The 12246-nt window shown below is 39.7% G+C and overlaps 2 protein-coding genes across 3 annotated transcripts in view; one reads left to right on the top strand and one right to left on the bottom strand.

The window, feature by feature from the left end:
* Positions 1-2056: 2056 nt before the first annotated feature.
* hsd17b3 (hydroxysteroid (17-beta) dehydrogenase 3) lies at positions 2057-8854 on the bottom strand. The gene is made up of 11 exons (XM_069178495.1): positions 8644-8854; positions 4893-4939; positions 4544-4619; positions 4314-4421; positions 4127-4194; positions 3625-3669; positions 3271-3305; positions 3067-3148; positions 2918-2983; positions 2636-2785; positions 2057-2527 (listed from the first exon to the last, which is right to left on the bottom strand). Exons 1-11 carry the CDS (start codon positions 8792-8794, stop codon positions 2393-2395), a joined length of 963 nt encoding a protein of 320 aa, XP_069034596.1. The 5' UTR covers positions 8795-8854; the 3' UTR covers positions 2057-2392.
* A 2653-nt stretch (positions 8855-11507) lies between these two features.
* Positions 11508-12246, top strand: part of ipo11 (importin 11) — a 112203-nt gene continuing 111464 nt past the window's right edge. Inside the window, exon 1 of one of the 2 annotated variants that reach the window (XR_011179768.1) lies at positions 11508-11630. The gene's annotated coding sequence lies outside the window, so the exon portion shown is untranslated. The remainder of the gene's footprint in view (positions 11631-12246) is intronic. The other variant, XM_069178508.1, reaches the window with a different exon arrangement.

The following is a 12246-nucleotide window of genomic DNA, read 5'->3' as shown; positions in this document are numbered from 1 at the left end:
TAGATTTACTTTTCTATAATGATGCTTTGACCTCCTCTGGCCATTTTTGGATGGTTTGTTATTTAATTTCCTGCATTTGAATCTTGGTCTTTGTTGTTCTAATCAACTGTTGCGAAAGTCCTGTAAAAGTCTCAAACATTTTATGAGGTCAGTGGTGGACCTACCTGTACTTTACTTGAGTAGCTTCATTTCATGTTAGTTTATACTTCTTCCCTTCAACATCTCAGGCAAATATTGTACTATTTATTCCACTACGTTAGTCAGGCAGCTTCAGTTACATTTCATGTGACAATTTTCCCTTCAGTCCAGTAAAAACTACGTAAATTTGTTGATTTTGAATTTGTCTGATAAACTGAAGGGTTAAATAGTTTTTCAACCTTAGGTTAGGTAAACTCCTCTATTTCTTTGGCCAAATAAACTATTTGAATCCCACTTGAATCATCTGGAAAAGCTGAAAACACAACTAGATGCTAAGTACATATCGCTGCAAATACCTACATGCTTTCACTTCAGCAAAGTTTGAATGCAGAACTTTTACTTGTTGGTAAATATTTTCACAGTTTGGTATTAGCACTTTTACATAAGTAAAGGACCTGAATACTTCCTCCACCACCGTGTGATAAATACAAACAGTTCTTTATTTGAAGATTAGTTATTCTTTGCCTTTTTCGAACAGTCAGACCTGGCGTGGATCATCGAAGCTCAGGGTCACTCTGACCGTCCTCTCTCTTTTCCTGTATTCACTGCACTATCTCTCCAGGGGAGGATCATTCATCACAGTTGTCTAAACACTGCAGTCACCCCGTGATTAGTGACTCCTTGAGGTCAGACATCTCTGTAACACATACTAATTCAAATGGTTGCGTGTGTCTGCTTCTGCTGCACATATCTGTGCTCAGATGAAGGACTGTTTGTGTACTTTTTAAACACCGTACATCATTCTGTTTGCGGCAGGCTGTCAAGCCCAGGTCTCCAGTGAGGAACCAGGTAGAAGCTCATCAGTTCTTCTCTCTTCCCAACGGCTTTTGTGCGTCAGAATGGTAACTGACACCAGCATGGTCTGGTGGTGCGTTCATATGATCAAATGTTTCCTCCATCTCAGAGGAGAACAGAGGATGCTGATGACACTGAAAAGTGTGTGTTTGTGAGTATCTTATAACAGTGATATATGTTGGGGCGAATCTACAGAACAGGATGGTTCCTTCGGTTCAGCAAGGCGCCAGACTCGTTATCAATCATATTCCTCTACGAGATTTATGATTCTGAGGACGAATGAAAAATGGAATGTTCATTTTAACTTTGAAGAACATCAGAATGAATGCAAATGAAGTTTAAACACAGAATGTCATAGTTCTGCCTTTTTAGTTGTTATATTTCCTGGGATTATTTGGTAATCACCCCCCCCCCCCCCCCCCCACGTACTTCTAGTTACTTCCTGCCTTTGTGCCTTTTCCCCGCCAGTTTTCATACCCACCTCTCGTTAGCCAATAACCCCTTTGTGTTTGCAGTCCTTTCTCTCCTCTTGCCAGATTGTCGCATGTCTTGTTCTTCCTTGTACGTTTTTTGTTTACTTGAAACCTGCAGAACAACATGAGTAAAGCTTGCAATTTGCATCAACTACCGCCTCCTGCGCCGTGCGTTTGGGTCCTCTCCCCTGAGTAAATGTGACAGTAATAGTTTACTGCATTTAATGCCTGTCTGAAGATGTACTAGCTGGGACAACTGTGGGGTTTACGGTATTTATGGCAATAAAGGTTTGAATTGTTTTTTTTGTTTTTTTCTGTTATTGGTGTATTAAATGTCAAAACATGATGGCTTCTGTCTTGTAAATTTTGTCTGTTACCAAAAAAAGCCCAACTTATATCTGCTACATACATAACATTGGAATATCTTACAGGAAATATACAAAAATACACGAAGATGCATATAGCCAACGAATTATATCTAAATAAGTCTAATAATGTTAACTTCTCGAATACAATTGAGCTGAGGGAAAATTACACAACTGTGCCCCCTTGTGGGTGTCTGTAAATGTCAATAAATGTAATTTCCTCCATTGTAAGAGAATATAGTATATTTGTAATAAAGCAGAGACGTAAAGTGGGATACATTTTCTGAGCCATGAAAGCCATGATGAACATTCTTTAAAAAAAACCACAAAAAAAAACCAGTGGTATCACGCCCTCTAAACATTAAAACAAAAATCATTTATAAAGGTACTTTCTTGAGGGCAGTTTACGCGCAATATCACCAAAGCTCAGACATATACGATTAGATACACAAGACATTACGGTACATATACAGTACATGACACTTAAACAAATTACAATATTTGTCAGTTCACAGCAATATTTGAGCCAAATATCTTCACATTACTATTCCTATGTATTTCCTATGTATTTCTACCATTTTCTAAAGCTGCTCTTGATGCTGTCTGTGCTGTTTTTTTCTTCACGTAGTCTTGGAGGCTGTGAAGCACACACTCTGTATAGAGAACCCTGAGGGGAATAGACTGCAGTAACCAGCCCTGTGTTCATACACACACAAACACACACACAAACATATTCAGAAAGTGAGTCTTTTGCCACGGTCATATTTTTTGGCATCATCAGATGTTTTTGCCAGCAAGTCTTACCAGAAATATATGACAGACACTTCCATTTGTTTTGTCTCCAGCTCGGAGGTACTGCAGGGAGTTTTTCACAAAGTCTTCTGGTGACAGAGTCACTATGTTAATTTGCTGGTAGCCTGCCATTCGAGTGGAAACCCCAAAAGGAGCCACTGTCTGAAAAAAGAAGAATAAAGAGAAACAGAAAATTGTGACAAGATTTGAAGAATTAAAAACACTTTGAAGTTATTTCCAACTAATTTCTTGTTCCTGTAATTTAAAGACCCTGAGGTATTAGAATCAAAGTACCTGTATAGTAATCCCTTTATCACTGTATTCAGCTTGAAGACCTTGAGAAAACCTTTCCACAAACACCTACAGGAACACAGATTAAAGTATGAGTGATGGTGGAGAAGAATTTAGGAGACCTAGAAGTGTGCAGGAGATGCTGAACGTACCTTTGATGCAGCGTATAGTGTGTACAGGGGGAAAGGAATAGAGGCAATTCCAGATGAAATGTTCAAAATCACCCCTTTTCCCCTGTAGAGGCAGCAAAGAAAAAGCAATTGTTGGCTCATACTTGTGGCCAGGAACTCGATTGTAAGCAGCATGTTATGATCTTAATCACATTACATCTAATGAAGAAAACATGGGTAGGAAACCTGTTCTCCATGCCTGGAAGGATCATTTTGCACATCTGGAGACAAAATAAGTTCAGATTTGAGACAGAAGTAAAGGTCGACAGAGTTCATTTATTTGTGAAGAAAACAATGAATCCTCTTGACTGTCCATCACTTGTACTATCTTTCTTAATGTTTTGGTTCACATTGAAAGCTATATAAATTATTGTCTATGATAAATTGACAAGATGAAGGTCTGAGAATTGAAATGTTGTCAATAAATAAAGTGAGTAACAAACAGTGTGGAGCATTCTTTTGTTTCCCGTCAATGAGACTTTATGTTGGGCCCTAAAATTCATTGGTGTGAAAAAAGTAATATCAAATATATGCTCTTACCTTGGCCATGGTTTTCACATTGCAGTTTATCACATCTGTAATTGTCTGAAAGCACATGTAAACATAGGTCCCAAGTAATCTTTATTTATTAAGGTCAACGAGGAGGAGGTGGGGTGTTTACGGATGGATACAGTTTAGATTACTTGTGAGACCCTCTGAGGATCAGCACCTGAAATATGCATGCAAAGATGACTACCAATAAAAGTAATTTATTAAATTATGCAACTCAATTAGTGCAAATCATATTGGTTACTCATTAAAGGCTCCTGTAGAGTTGTTGACCTATAATAGTGCTACGGAGCTGTGGAGGTCACCATTTTGTTGAACTTGTACAGCAGTACACCAATAAATTCAGAGAACACGAACATAGCAAGCAAGTCAACATGGATGGATTTGTGGGAGCTCAATGATATACTTGGTGCATTTTGGTGAGCAACAATGAATATAAACATAGCATTTGTTTTTTTTACAAGAACACTTCAGCTGCTGAGGAACCACTGACCTTGTCCAGCTCCTCCGACTCAAGGAATTTGCAGGGGATGAAGCTGGGCAACACACCAACATTGTTTACTGTGGTAGGAAAAAAAAAAAAAAAAAAAAGATACTGAGAGAGAAATCTTAAGAAAACTGTATCTGTGAAAGCATCTTGTGTTTCAAACATGACATGTAAGAAAAAATGAATCTGAAACCTAAAACCCCAATGTTGAGGTCCTTCAGTTGATCCTTGAGTTCACTGAAGATGTTTGGATTTATGAAGTCTGTTACCATCACTTTCACTATCTGCCCTGTTGTTTCACCTGTGAAGAATGATACGGTCTCAACACGCTGCACATTATGTACTTTTACAGATGACAATCAGCAAATTTGTAGATGCCATAAGTTTTAAAAGCAGACACAATAAAAACGATCAGATTTATACCTATTTCCTTGGCCACCTGATCCAGTGTTTCTTTGGTCCTACTCATAATAACCACGTTCATCCCTCGCTCTGCCAGCTGAGAAGAAAGAAGATGGAGGATGAGTGAAAACAAAATCGTCGAAGACTGAATCAAATCAAATAAAACTTGCACGATGACCTCAGCAGTAAAGTATTTCAGATAATATCAGAATATGACACCATGTAAATACAAATAAACAGTTATAATGTTGAATAGGGGTTTTAGCTGTGAAAGGACACTCAGTTCTAGTTTCCTATACTTCACTTTCATGTACAGACATGATTATCATAACATGCAAACACAAGCAGTGCTATTGAAACAATCACTTACTGCAAATGCGTATGCTCTTCCTATGCCTTCTGAAGCACCAGTCACCACTGAAACAGGGATACAGGGGTCAGCATTACAAAGGAATTCATTCAGTTGTCATTCTTTCCTGCAGTTTCCATTCTAACCAGTTGGGGCAGTGTGATCCAGAGCTGCACTCACTCATCCGTATTCCTCTGTTGTCAGACAAATACCAGCATTGTGTTTGTTACTGTACACCCCACCCGCTCTGTTCTTACAGACTGTGCCAAAACAGCATGTTCTTCAGTTCTGATAAATATTAAAGATAAAGCAGAGAACAGACAGGAACTGCTTGTTTCTTAGAGATGATTTCATCCTGACCCTGATTATAAAGATCACAGACTATTTTCTGTACCACATTCAGAACCAGACTGATAAGTATTCGTAGCTAACTGGGTCTTTAAAAACTGAAATTTCAGATTAAGGAAGGCCGAGAGAACTTTTAAATGGGATGCACTGGTTTGAAGTGTTGAGTCAAACGAGTGATGTGACACTGCCAAGTAACTGCTCAGCCTCTTTTCATGTGTTCAGTTGAACACACTAACTAAACGCTCCTTACAAATGTGCACACGTTCCTTTGTAAATGACAAAATGAGAACAGTGTCGAATGACAAAGCCCAAAACGTTGAGAAGACTCAGTGAGAATGGGTTGATGTTCGGCATTCACAAGAACAAACTAACAGGCTGTTATTTGCATTGAGGGTTTCTTCATTATTGTTTCTCCTAAAAGCTGAAACCCAATATGTTCTCCTCGAGGGAAGTGATTAGTGTTGGCATACTGGCCCTGCCTTACAATGGAAACACCAGTCTTCAGAAATTTTGATGCCTCTAAAATGTTAAATTAAAATCATTTGACCCAAATCCCCCAGTTACTGTTGCTATGCCCATCAAGATTTCCCATTTACAGTTGAAATGAGCACAGATTTATCACTCAAAGGTTGTGGTAGTTTTTGAAACCAGAAGGAAAACAAAATGCCTGATTGTCGTTTCAAGCCAATGACTGTTGATTTTAACTGCAGACATTACATGTCACTGTACCTGTAGGTGTCTAGTTAGTTAAACTAATATTTCAATATTTTTGTTGGACTAACATGAAAAAGTGAAACCTGCAAAGGGTTTACATTTGATGATTTTATGTATGGACAGTTTTATAATTTGTGAGCAATTTTAGCACATTTTGGACCTGACTCACCAGGTTTGGTTTACCCAAATAAGAACAACAACCAAAATAAATCATGTTTTCTCATGTACCTCTAGTGGTATCAAGCCATGCAGATAATTTGGTTTTATTTGCCCAGGTGCCAAAATAGCTATCTGTCCCTGAGATTTCTGCCATCCTTATACAACAGAAGAAAATTAGGAGAATTTATTCATCATGTTCACAACAGTTATATATTCAGACCATTTTCACAGGAGTCTCAGACATGACTCTGGCATTTTCCTTTATGCAAATTAGTTATGTTAGCTGCAGTGGCCCGCGGAGGCCTTTCTTCAAAGAGAAATGCAGTGAGAGAGTAAAACAGAGAGGGAGAGGTACTGTGATTTAGACTGGCCAGTCAATAGGACAGTGTTTAGTACAATTACAGTCAGACAAAACATTACCCATCCATTCATTATCTATACCCGCTTTATCCTGAACAGGGTCACGGGGGTGGGGGGGGCTAGAGCCTATCCAGCTCACTTTGGGCGAAAAGCATTGGACACACTGGACAGATCACCAGTCTATCACAAAACATTATGCTCTCTAATAAAAAAAAAAATGCATATACAGCTATTTTCATTTTATTTTCATAACTGTACTAATTCCACAGATGTTATTGTTTTGGTACCAATATTTCTTCAGTACAGTTCCAATTTGTTTTGTTTCAGCATTGCATAACTACCACTGAAATTCAAGAGTGCCGAGATTGTGCACTAAACAGCTTTGTACTTTTGGCCAGATGAGCCCCAAATGTCCTTATCGTAAACAGTGTATCTCAAAGTCATGTTTGTCCAGAGTCCACTGTGAAACACAAACTTCCCCACAGTTACCATGAGACATGCTGACCTGCTGTGAGTTGATAGTGTTCTCACAAATACAGTAAGTGTTTCATGTATTATAATCAGTCTTTCTTTTTAGATGCTATTAATAAAGGCACCAAAGACAGAAAATTGAAAATCTCACAAATTGGTTTACAAACTTCTGATTTGTACTCATGACATTATAGATAATGTAAGTCAAGCACTGGCAACCACTTCTACAGGACAACAAACAAGAAGAGAGAAAATACTTTGAGATATACTTTTGATAAATATCACATGACTGTGAAGGGATTTACAGTCCTGTTGATTTTTGTACTCTCAGCACACACTATGAACATGACATGCCATTTAAATCTCAAAGGCCCTGCTCACACCTGGACTGAATTACAAATTTCCCCACTGTGGGATTAATAAAGTCTAAATCAAGCATCTCCACATGCATCTCGGGTGACCTCCTGTGATCATATGTCACTTTCACGCTCTATATCACATAAATAAACAGATGCTGAAGCACATTGAGGGAGCAGTTGAAGCAACATGTACTTAATAAAATGAGCCATCTTTGCCAACTTGAGTTTTAGAATGCTGCACAACCACAGGCACACACACTTATTGTAAGCAAGTGATATTTATGTTATCAATTCACGCATGTGCCTTACTATACATCATAGGCCACATGAGAATGAAAAGACTCAAGTGTGAAGGGAACACAAACTCATACAAAAGTGGTTCTAACATGTCAAGAGACAAATAAATGCAGAGGAACAAAGTCGAAGCAGCCCAGAACAAACTGTTCTGATGTTGCTCTTCTGTGCTGGAAAGGAATGAAAGTGGGCTTTGGAGAGAAAGAAAAGATCTGCCCACTATTCTGCATTTCTCATCAGGCTTCTTTTAGCACTGTGGGAGACTGAATAACGTTTTCAGAAGAAGCCAAAGGAAATCCCTTATGTTGTTTGGACTGCTCAGGGGCCTGCAGAGAAATGTTGGCGGGAGACAGTGTGAGGTGTGAGCAAGAGCTGAATGTGCATCCTTAGTTGCATTTAAGTTAAAGTAACACTGTTCTCAAAGTTTAAAGGTAGGTTACAAGTTAAATTTGTTGTGCCAGCTGGAGGATGTAAGAGCTTATCATGCTTAATTGCTAGCTTACCCTGGAGGCACATTATGGTAAAATGTTCTTGAAATACATGACAGTGTCTGCAGTCACAGTATTGTGTACTCCAAGTGTTCTTCTTTTTCCAGTCACACCAGTTAAACCTCCTTGTCATTTACAAAATGTAAGCAGCTGCTAGGTATGTCTGAACAAATGGTTTCTCAAGGAAAGTCAGGACTTGCCCCCTGAGGTTTAACATTACACAAGTGCAAGCTTGCGCAACAGTGAAAAGTCTTAACAAGTCTGAGCTGGAAAATCTTCTATTTCTTGTTGTTTTGCAGCCACATTTTTTCCATTTATCTGTGACCTTTAATAAACTGCTGCATTTGCATTGCATTGTCTTTGCATGTACAGGCACATCCTGCCTGTTTATTTTGACCCACATTTGCTCATTCATGCAATTAATTACAAAACTTTTAGGTAAGGCTGTGACAGATGTAAATTGACCTGATGCTATTAATCACATTTATCAAAGTCATAGCATTTATTAGTCATAGCATGACCTACTGTAGGTCTGACATACAGTACACACAAGCACACTCACAAAAACACACTTCTCACCTGCCCACTCTCCCACAGAGGTGAAGAAGGTTTTCGACAGTGGAAAACACAGTTGTGGAAAAAACATCCTGCTAAAAAGCAGCAGTTTCACTGCATAGTAGGCAACAACTGCAGAACCAAGAGCTATGAAAAACAGCTCCAGCAAATCCATGTTTTGGCACAGAAAAATTAGGGTATACTGTAAGTCTCCTTGTGTCTGTGTCTGCTGTAAGACAAAGTTTTTAGTGAAGTGATAAAGACTGACAGAAAGAGGGAATAACACTGCCAGTAGACACTCCCATTTCACCCACACACATACACACACATACAGACTTTCACTCTATCTCTAAGTTGCATGCAAACACTTCATCTATCCATTCGTCTAACCATTTATACCCACCCTTTCACTTTTTGCATACTTTAAATTGTTTCCCCTCCAACATACACACAATAACCCATCATGACAAAGTGATACATGTCTTTTGAAATTTATGCAATCTCCTTAAAAGACTAAAATGGAAATCTCTCATCGACAATTAATTAAATTCTTTGTAGAAGCCCATTTTGCAGTGACTATACCTTCAAGCCTTCTTAAATAAGTCTGTGCAGGTTTTGCACACTGATTTGGGCAGTTAATATCATTTTTCCTGGCAGATCTTGTCAGGTTTTTATTAGGCTGGATAGGAAAAGTCAGTCACTTAAAGACAGTCACTCCAGTATTGTCTTGGTTTTATGTGTCTGTTCACTGTTGTGCTGAAATATGAACTGTTGCTCCAGTGTCAGGTCACTACACACAGGGGTATATTTTCTTCAAAGACCTCTCTATATTTTGATGCATTCATTCTCTCAACTGTGATCAGTCTCCCAGTCCCTGCACTAAGAAGCACAACTACCACGTGATGCTACCACCACCATGCTTCACTGTAGGGATGGTATCAGCCAGAGTGCCTAGTGTTTACCAGACATGATTCTGGCCACATATTTTTGTTTTTGACTCAGCAGCTCAGGTAATCTTTTCGCTCGTGCTCTCTGTGTTGATTGAAGGCAGTTCAGCAAACTCCAAACTTCTCCCATTTCACGATTATTGACAACCTCTGTGATTCTAGGAACAGTCAAAGCTTTAGCAATGGTTTCATTACCGACAACAGGTTTATCATGGAGGTCTGCAGAGGGTTCCTTAAACTTTGTGGCTCATTTTTTGTCTTGATTTGCAATACTGTGAGTTGTGGGACCTTATCAACACAGCTATGTCTCTTTCTAAACTTTGTCCAGTCCATTCAGTTTGCAACAGGTGGACACGGTTCAAGACACATCTCAAAGATGATAAAAGCGGAACTCTTTATGTCTCTCCTGCAATTGTTCTTTTCCAATTTAAACTGTGAATTTATCTGTATTCATATCCAAAGATTATCTTTGACTCTTTTTTAGCTCTCTAACAGGAGGCTGCCATTGGCCATGTCCCAGTACAAACATAGCAGAGAGTCAGCCAACAGAATAATGTTGTGGCTGACTCAAATAAACAGCTCTCCAAAGCAAGCTGAAAAAGAAAGGAGACTGTCAGTGGCAAGGACTTTAAAGTGCTCAGTCTATGATCCCACTAAAAATGTATAAAAAGAAAATGCAGCGGGTTAATTTACCTGCAAGTAAATTACTACCATTTCTGTCTTGCTCAACACTTAAAAAAACATGTAGAGGTCAAGTATGAGACTGTAACAGCTTCACAAAACCCAACTCCAAGAAACTATGGACTGTCCAGATTAGAACCACAATTTTTCAAGCAGTACACTGAGTGGGCAACCTCACTGAAGCCTCTAACCAGATCCAAAAGTTGAATCCAAGCACTAGCATGATTTCGATCAACCTTTCAAATATAAGGGTATTTTTTCCATGGGTCCCAAGACAGTTAAAAATCATTAACCCTCTCAGATTTACCTATTTTCCCCAGTTTCCACATCTGATGCCGATACAGGGTGATCGAGCTGTGCCACTATGTTCAGTTGATCCGGTTACGTCAGGGTCACCAAATTGTTTTAGTCCAAGAGCTCTAAAAATGAATCATAAGATTAAATGATGAAACGTCTGTAGCTGTATTTAGAGCAGAACAATCTAGATGTTAATAAAATACAAAGATTCTGAGTCAGTCAATATTTCCTTTCATGTATTTGATTGATGCTCTGCATTTGGAGTACAGCAATGTGACACACATTGCATCAAATGGACAATTTTTCAGCATTGTGGGTAAAGGCAAATGCAGGCCAAATAGAATAAAAGAAAATAGCAGGGCTGCTGGCCTCTAATTAAAACTGTATCACATGCTAGTCACTGGAAAAGGAACAAAATGGGCACTTTGTTGATGGGGAGAGATGGCACAAGAAAAGCTTTGGAGCTTGAGCTCTGGACAAAGGTTGAAGCTAAAACTGTAGGCGAAGCAGATGAGCTGGTGCTGTACTGAAATCTGGGCCGATTTGTGGTTCGGTATGTAACTTTAGCCAAAATAGAGAATGGGCACATCGGCTTTTGTTTTCACTGTACATGGCCTAGTTTTAGGCTATTGTTTATCAATCTGACACAATTTATTACACATAAATTAGTGAAACAAAAAACTCAATTTACAGGTCAACACACATCAGACAGGACCGTTGTTCGTTTTTATTGACTGGAGAAACTCATAATTTACAACAACGTTGTATTACAAAGTTACACAATTTCCGACATACTATTAATACCATCAGTAGTTTCCAAAAAAAAAAAAAAAAAAAAAAAGACAGCAACGATAATGAGAACAAGCGACGATGCCTTCACGTGCCTTCAGTAGCCGGCTCCGTTCATTCATGACGAAGGACGCTTTCTTAAAACCCGTTACGTCATCAGCACGCGCCCGCTGCGTTCTCCGCGCCATTCCTCCAAAGCGTGTGTTTTCCATCTCTCGTCGCATTACCTTCGGCAGTAGCGCTTCAGCAGCCGCTGTTACAGGCACAGACTCCCGTTTTCTACTGGTATTCTTTTAGGTGAGTCCAATTCTGGTTCCCCCTTCCATGCAGCATTCGCTTCGTTACCAGAAGATAAACAATTTAACATCGCGGACGTCGTCGGCCTTTGGCTGCGTAATTGAATGTGTTTAGCTCGCTGGCTAGCCCAAAGTTAGCTTTGGTGTTTTTGGGTACTCCGGAGCCCCTGTTTTGTTCCTGAGCGGCCCGGTACTACAGAGCCAGCGAAAGTCAACTGTGAATCACCGTAGTCGCAAATCGCTGTTCCCCATCCGACTCCGCAGCACCGAGCTTGTTTCGGTTCCCAACAACAACAACAACAACAACAACAACAAACGAACCACCATCACAGACACGCTGCTGCTGCTGCTTCGTGATTCTGTCGTGACGCCGAAGTCGCAGCGTCGCTGTGCTCCCGACACGCCCGTGGACACATTTAGCTGCCAATAACTTTTAATATTTAACCTTTTAGTCAGCAGAGTTCGAGCCGTCGGCCCGTTTTGTCGTTCGTTATCTGGGTAAAGTCGAGCTGGTGTTGGACGAAGAGGCCGCGGCGTGATGCCAAACACCAGACAACCAGCTGTCTTCACGTTTCACGTGTTCAGCACCGCAGCTTCACCCGGACCGGAAGCAACGA

Source organism: Embiotoca jacksoni, unplaced genomic scaffold (assembly GCF_022577435.1).
Source record: "Embiotoca jacksoni isolate LCO1_2020_lvr unplaced genomic scaffold, fEmbJac1.0.p SCAF_8, whole genome shotgun sequence".
Taxonomy (NCBI): domain Eukaryota; kingdom Metazoa; phylum Chordata; class Actinopteri; family Embiotocidae; genus Embiotoca; species Embiotoca jacksoni.
Note: the sequence above shows the minus strand (reverse complement) of the source record. Positions and strands in the feature narration are given on the sequence as shown.